The following is an 8,576-nucleotide window of genomic DNA, read 5'->3' on the forward strand; positions in this document are numbered from 1 at the left end:
AATAAAAAATAAAATCATTATAATATTTATCTCTATTATATATAAATAAAAAATAAAATCACTAAAATATATAAATAACAAATAAAATCACTATAATATATAAATAAAAAATAACATTACTATAATATTTATCACTATTATATATATATATAAATAAAATCATTATAATATTTATCACTATTATATATAAATTAAAAATAAAATCATTATAATATTTATCATTGTTATATATAAAGTAAAATAAAATCACTACAATATTTATTAATATTAAAAAATCACTATAATAAAATCATTATTATATTTATTATTAAAAATAAAATCACTATAATATTTATGGGACCCACATATTTTTTAACTACTTACTTAAAAGTCAACAACTCAATATACTTCACACATCTAAATAATTCAAAATACTCTTAATGAGATCTACAAACTCACTATAATTTTTACTCATAACTATTCACAAATATTCTCATCACTTCTCATTACCCAAACGTACCCTTAATGTATTGCATTTCTTTATAAATAATCTCTTGTGCGTCAACGTAGAGAACCACGACCTTGACACCAGTATTATCTGGATATTAAAGAACGTTGAACTACTTCTCCTCCAGATCCGCACGTACGCCCGCAGCCATGGAAAACGCTGTCTTCTCTTACGCTGCTTTCTTCCTGTCCATTATTTTCGTGATCATCACCAAATTTCTTTACCAGAACCACCGCAACCAGAGTTCTTCACCACCCAGCCCATTTTCCATACCAATAATCGGCCATTTCCACCACCTTAAACCACCTCTCCACCAAGCACTCCAGACTCTCTCGTTCCAGTACGGTCCAATTCTCTATATCAAATATGGTTCTCGCCCAATCCTCGTTGTGTCTTCTCCTTCTGCTGTTGAAGAATGCTTCACCAAAAATGACATTATATTTGCAAATCGTCCACTCACCATGGCTGCCGAGCATTTCACCTACAACTTAACTGCTCCAGTCTGGGCTCCATACGGCCATTTATGGCGTAACCTACGACGATTCTTGAACCTCGAGCTCTTCTCTCAGAACAGCCTTCAAAACTCTTCCATCATCCGACAAGAAGAAGTACACTCCCTCGTTCGCCAACTGTTCAAGTCTTCAAATGCAGATCAACCCCAAAAGGTGGAGTTTAGGTATTTGTTCACACTTCTGATGTTTAATGTAATCATGAGAATGGTGACTGGAAAGCCGTGTGTTGGAGAGGAGGCTGCAGGCACGGATCTGGGGAAGCAACGTCTCCGTAATATGAAAGGGATATACTTTGCCAACTTGGGAATGAATATATGTGATTTCTTTCCTGTTTTGAGGTGGGTTGGCTACAAAGGGTTGGAGAAGAACATGAGAAGCTTGCAGGGTAAGAGAAATGGATTGTTGAATCATTTTATAGAGGAGATTAAGCAAAAGAAAACCAGTTTTCTGAAAAATGCCATGGAAATGAACGAGGAACAGAAGAGTACGCTGATTGAAACTCTCATGTCTGTCCAAGAATCGGAACCTGAATTATATTCAGATGATGTCATCAAAGGCGTCCTGATGGTGAGCAGCATATTTCAGTCCCTTTCATTATTCCCTGATGATTTTTTTTTCGCTTACATTTTCATAGGATCAGCTGATCCTTTAGTTTCTTACGGTGGTACGAAGCAACGTACTCTAGTCTCTGTCGGTGCTGCCTTCGACCTTTGTGGACGCTATTTCAAATTGGAAAGGGTGATGCTACAGCCCCGTTGGGAGCTCCCGCTGTATTATTTTATGTGTTTTATTTAAGTAATTTTTTATATAAATTTTTTAATATCTTAAAATATTATAAAAAAATAAAATAAATTTAAAATATCATTAAAAAAATATTTTCTTAATCAAAAAGTGAAAAAAGTTATATATTAAAAAATACTTTCTTTATCATAAAATAAAATAAAAAATTATAAAAAAAAAATTTTTATAATTGTTTATTTTATTTCGTGATTAAAAAAATATTTTTTTAATAATATTATGATTATTTTTTAAAAAAATATTTAAAATGATCATGCTACAGTCCCTGCTAGTGGCTCCTGCTAAGCTTAGCATGTACTTTTTTATGTGTATTTTTTTAACTTATTTTTTATATAGATTTTTTTAAAACTTTTAAATATTTTTAAAAAATAAAATAAATTAAAAATATAATTAAAAAATATTTCATTAATCAGAAAGTAAAAAAAAGAAAAAATCATTAAAAAATATTTCCTTAATCACGAAGTAGAATAAATATTATTTTTTATTCTACTTCGTGATTAAGAAAGTATTTTTTAATAATATTATAATTTTTATTTTATTTTTTTAAATATTTAAAATTATTAAAAATATCTATATAAAAAAAAATTAAAAAGAATACATATAAAAAAACACTAGAGTCCAACGGGAGCTCTCAGCTGGAGCTCCTAGCGGGGCATCTAAATTGGAAAATACTAACTTGCCATTTGTTTTTACCGGTAAAAATGCTATAAGTTTTTTATTTATTTTTATTATTATTTTTTATTTAATGATTAAGTAAATATTTTTTAATAATATTATAAATAATTTAAATATATTAAAATATATATATATATATATATAAAAAATTTAAAACCACTCGCAGAATCCCCAGCGAGAGCTGTGGGAGTAGCACTTCCCTTTAAAATTTAACAAGATATGAAGTTATTTTTTTAAAAAAAAAAAGAAAAAATTAACAAGATATAACGAAACATGATATTTTCCGTAGATAAATAATAAAATAGTCATTTGGTGTTTAATCAAAAAATATTTTTATGATTATGATTAATGATATTCCGCACATTTATTGTTTGAAAAAAATTGTTAAGTTTTAAATTTATATGAAAGAATTATTTTTTAAATTCTATTTTTTTTTAAAAAACAAATGCACGGAATTTAAAATTTTTAAAACTGTATCTTATTTTATTTTAAAGACAAGTACGGTGCAAGTTGAAAGTCAGACTCATAACTTCAACGAATTACTTAGTGCTAGGGTGCAGCCCGAAAATGGGTACCGAGAATGCCGAATGATTTTATATATATATATATATATATATATATATATATATATTTATATCTTTAATTTTTTTAATTTTTTTTTAAAAAAATTCATAATATCTTTGCCCTGATCTGACATTACACACACATTCTTTTTTTTTTTTTTTTGGCCCTTTATCAGCTTTTTACATCTTATATATAATATCTCGAGTTTTACTGCCTTTAAAAGCAAACTTTTATCTTCTCTTTCTTTTGAAATTGTGGGTTTCACTAACCAATTTTCTCCTAAATAATGGATAAGAAACTTTTTCTAAGAGTGTATAAATAAATTATATAAAAATAATTTTAAAAATTAACATGATTTTATATAATTTATTATATTTATTTTATAATATAAATAATTTTACAATCTCATAAATTATATCAAATTATATTAATAGACTAATATTTTTATATAATTTATTTATAATTAAAGTATTTCTCTAATATTTAAAAGGAGTGGGCTCTACGTGCTGACCAAGTCGAGTAATTCTATTTTTTGAAGTGATTGAGTTGTACGTGCATGAATTGGGTAGTTCTAAGAGAGTACTATCAGTAATAATTTCAGTTCACATAATAGTCAACCCAGCTCCCATAATTAGGTTACGTTTAGATGTTAAAGTGAGTTGAGTTGAGTTGAGTTGAGATGATAAAATATTATTAAAATATTATTTTTTAATATTATTATTATTTTAAAATTTAAAAAAATTGAATTGTTTATTATATTTTATGTTGAGATTTGAAAAAATTGTAATGATGAGTTGAGATGAATTGAGAGATGTTTGTCATCCAAACGAAACCGTATCGCTTCGTCTTGATTGAAGGAAGCCGTGACCCAACAAAATCTCGACAGTAAAATGATACTGAATATCTCTATTAAGATCTTATTTTTGCCTTTAATTTATGTACCCCTCGTTTTGATATAATTGGTAGAATTCAAATTTCAAACTCCCTGAACAAGTGCCGGGCCAGAGAAATGCCTCACGTGATGATTTATTGGTGGTGGCATTAATATGTTGAACAAGATATCATGTCATGTCTAGAAAATAATAAATTGCATGCCAAGAATTTGCTTGCGAAAATGTTAACTAGCTTGGCTTTGTGATGCGATGTTTAAAGTGCTGGATCGAGTTTCTGAAATAAATAAAACAAGGAGCTAGCTAGCGTCGCAGCTAGAGTTTTACATTAAAATTTATTCTAACATTGCAATAACATCTATGCTAATTGATCAGATGATGTTTGTTGCGGGAACGGATACAACTTCAACGACCATGGAATGGGCGATGTCACTTCTTCTGAATCACCCAGAGGAATTGCAAAAGGTTAAAGCAGAGATTGACGACCAGATTGGACACGAACGCTTGTTGAATGAATCCGATCTTTCCAAGCTTCCCTATCTTCGCTGTGTCATCAACGAGACGCTTAGACTGTATCCTCCAGCACCACTCTTAATACCTCATTTCTCCACAGAAGATTGCACTGTTGGTGGGTTTAGGATACCACAAGAGACGATGTTGTTGGTGAATACGTGGGCGTTGCATAGAGATCCCAACCTCTGGGAGGATCCCACAAAGTTCAAGCCAGAAAGATTTGAAGCAATATTGAATGGAGAAAGAGATGCTTTCAAGTTCATCCCATTTGGAACGGGGAGGAGGCAATGCCCCGGTTCTGGCATGGCCATTCGAGTAGTTTCATTGGTATTGGGTTCGATTATTCAGAGCTTTGAGTGGGAGAGGCCTGACAAGGAGATGGTGGACATGAACCCAGCTTTAGGGTTTATCATGTCAAGGGCTAAGCCATTGGAGGGTGTTTGCAGTCGACGCCATTCCATGACAAACATCCTCTCTCAACTTTGATTACCTCTTTGCATAAATATTTGTGGACGTGATTAGCTTCCTAATCTCTTTCATCTTTGGAACCCTTGGAAGCCATTCTCACCTTGAAGTGGAGATCCATGCATGCATCCCTTAGCATGGTAGAAATCTAGCTATTGTGTATTATTTTCAGTCGTGTATCTTATCTTAATTGTGTTGAAATTTCAGCTACGCTTTCCTTGTTCGTGGATAACTGCTCTGAAAGCAGAGGAAGTGTGTGTTTGTATTTTGTTATTTATATAATTATTTGTGTAGTACTATGTGTTGAAGAAATTGTGCGGATATAATAATATGAAAAAATAAATGCGACTTTGAAGCGTATTGTTAATGTCTAAATTCACATAACAGACTGGAAAAGAGGAAAAGAGTCATCCTCGACCCACGAGATGATTCGGACATCAGTACGGTGCTCTTCACATTTATCTATGAAATAAATAATAAATAAGTAAATAAAAATAAATAAAAGGAGAATCCTGAATTTACTTGGTTCGGCATAAAAGCCTTCGTCCACGGGATGTTGGAAGCAGAATCCACTATATAAGATGATAATTTTGCATGGCCTCACATATTGCTCAATACAATGTGAGAATTTAGTCTCAAAAGAGTTCATCTAGAGAATTGGTGAAGAGTGTCTAGAGAGAGCCTGTCAGATTTGTGGGGGAATTGCTCCTTATAGAGAGGTTATTTCCTTAGAGTGATAAAGCCCAAATGGACTTGTGATACCTTTTACTTTTAGGAGTCTGAGCCAACTTCTTTGTCTTATCATTTTCCTGTCTTATTTCTTGGCTTTATCTCTTATCTTAGTAATAGGTTTCTAGAGGGTTTGACCCAGTCAATTTAGTCCCTAGATGGACTCTCCTAAGACTAAATTATCTCATTGTATTGAGCGATATGTGAGGCCATGAGACATTGTAAAATCATCACCTGTTATAATAGATTTTGCCCCCAAACAACCTGTGGATGTAGGCTTTTATGCCAAACTACGTAAATCTCTGTGTCTCTATTTTATTTATTTTTATTTGCTTATTTATTATTTATTTCATGGATGAACGTGAAGAGCACCGTATCGACGTCCGAATCATCTCATTGTCGGGGATGACTCTTTCCTCATTTTCGGTCTGTTGTGCAATTTTTAGCATTAACATGTGTAGAATACTATCTTAAAGGTGATAATTTTTTCCACTCGAAAGAGTTTGTTATTGGGTTACAAGCAATTCACTTCCAAGATACAACAAAATCACTAAATGCATATAGCAATTCTAAATTTTTTCCTTTAGAATTTTTTTACAAAATTGTATAAGTGACAGAAAATATGGGAGAATAGGATGTTAGAATTCGTGGGTCTCATCCTCTATTTATAGAGAATGAAGTGACACAATATGAAAGATCACAACTCTTAACTTGTGACTTTTCAACTGACAATTACTAGTTTAAAAGTCATAATATTTCACTTAAAGATCAAAATGTATGCCTAGCTTAGTGATCAAGTGCCTCCCTTGGAGAAGGGACATCATTAGTTCGCGTCTCCAGAATTGTCTTTTCAATTAAATTGATTTTTGAAACATTATATCCTATTAAAGTGCCTATTCGGCCCATAAACAAGCACTTAAATGTTGTGACTGTTTGACCCACTTGCAAGGTTTGGCCAGACATTTGCTACTAACTCTTCATCGATGATTGATGTCCCAACGTGACATGATGGTTAAAACCAAGTAACTTGACTTTGTTTTGTATAATTGTAATTAATTGCTAGAGTTTTTTTATCCATGAATATAGATTGTTGTGATGGCTTGTATAGATCACATGCAATTAAGTTTATGTTTATTTATTTTCACATATAGATCACATGCAATTAATTAGGTTAAATATTAGGTCTTACGTACGTGCCATCGGGATTTTTCTATTCTTATAAAACTTAAGGTACAACCGGATCATGTTGACAGGGATATATTCCATATATATATATATATATATATATATATAATCATTAATATCTATGGGTGCCGGCCACGCAGGGAATTTTTATTTTTATTTTTATTATTGTTTTAGATTGTGATCTGATTCGAAGAATAAAGGCTTCAATCCCAAACAATGTTAACAAACTACCTACCCTATTTTGCAAACACGTGTACAATTTATGGCCACTTGGGGTAATAATTAAGGATATAATAGATTTATTACTTCCTATTACTTATTTATTATTTTATTTTATTTTTATTTAATAATTAAAAAAATAATTATTAATAATATTATATATTTTTTTAATTTTTTTTAATAATTAAAAATGTTAAAAAAATATTTAAAATAAAATAATCAAAAAATAAAAAATTTAAATATACTATAAAATAATAAAAAATAATAAATCAATCATCATCCATTAATTAAACGATGGAGAGGTGTAACATGGATTAGGTAGGATCTCAAGATCGGATCTTGATTTTCAGGACATTAACAAGCAAACAATGGATTAGGTAGGATCGGATCTTGATTTTATTGATTATTATTATTATTATTATTATTTCCATGAGATCCCCACAGTACCGCATGCATCAGAGTTAATGTTTTTATCAGGTAAACAAAAGTGATACAATAATGCATATTTTTTATTTTATTTATTTATTTTTGTTTTAATTTTTCCATTTTCTGAGTTATGTTACAAATGCAGAATAAATGCAGAATTAAGCAGCTGGATGTTTATCAAAGAATGAGTAATGTTACATGTTAGGAGTTCTGTGATGCGCACTCTTTTTAAAAAAGAATTAAATTTATTATTAAAAAATTAATTTTTTAATATAAATTTTATATTTATTTAGTTATTTTAAAAAATAAAATGCATGACGCTTGTATACTTCATGACGGTAAATATTATTTCTCAATTATCCTAAATAAGGTTTAAAAAGTAAAATTTCTTAACCATATCTGATTTATCGATTGATTTATAATGGAATGTCATTTCTCAATTTATCTGTACGTACAAAAGCATGCATGCAGGAGCAATATTAAGATAGCTTTAGGTCTTCAGTAGTTTGTTTTTTCTATTGTAATTAATTTGAAGAAACTTATAATTTAATATTATATTGTTTCTCTTTTAAACTTTATAGTTATCTGAATGAAATATTTTTAATGAAAAAATTTGTATTTGGATGGATATCTAGCTACACAGTATGTAATTTATGTATTACTTATAATAAACTTTTACTATAATTTACTATTTGACATCGTTTAAAAAACCCAAAACTTATTTTATCCTTCACATATGATTATCTCTCTTTTTCATAATTTATATATAACTCGTTTTCAAAGTTTATCCTTTTTTATTTTTTAATTGCAACATATGACAAGCCTACACGTAAGATTTTAAAAATTATTGGAAGAATGTGTTGTAAAAAACATCACATGACCCACACACAACCATAACGAGACAAATAGTGAAATAACTGCAAAATAGAGGAATCAAGCACACACACAACACACAGTATCTAATGTGATTCGACAATGTGTCTACGTTCAAAAAGTTACAGGGAATTTTATTTTAGAGGAGATTACAATTACATAGAGAGTTACACGAATTTACCTCTTCTCACACAATCTTAAATCTCTCTCTAGGGTTTCTTTTGTCTCACAATATGCTCT

General features: G+C 30.0%; 1 protein-coding gene across 1 annotated transcript; it reads left to right on the forward strand.

Moving 5' to 3' along the window:
- Positions 1-552: 552 nt before the first annotated feature.
- On the forward strand, positions 553-5,212 carry LOC108994232 (cytochrome P450 81C13-like). The gene is made up of 2 exons (XM_018969366.2): positions 553-1,566; positions 4,302-5,212. Exons 1-2 carry the CDS (start codon positions 637-639, stop codon positions 4,923-4,925), a joined length of 1,554 nt encoding a protein of 517 aa, XP_018824911.1. The 5' UTR covers positions 553-636; the 3' UTR covers positions 4,926-5,212.
- The last annotated feature ends 3,364 nt before the right edge of the window (positions 5,213-8,576 follow it).

The sequence above is a fragment of the Juglans regia genome, chromosome 6 (assembly GCF_001411555.2).
Source record: "Juglans regia cultivar Chandler chromosome 6, Walnut 2.0, whole genome shotgun sequence".
In the NCBI taxonomy this organism is placed as follows: domain Eukaryota; kingdom Viridiplantae; phylum Streptophyta; class Magnoliopsida; order Fagales; family Juglandaceae; genus Juglans; species Juglans regia.

What these genes read in the sequence shown, in the direction of transcription:
- LOC108994232 (XM_018969366.2), top strand. Translation starts at nt 637, where the DNA reads ATGGAAAACGCTGTCTTCTCTTACGCTGCTTTCTTCCTGTCCATTATT. An exon ending in TCATCAAAGGCGTCCTGATG is followed by an intron (nt 1,567 to 4,301) that starts GTGAGCAGCATA and finishes CTAATTGATCAG; the next exon opens with ATGATGTTTGTTGCGGGAAC.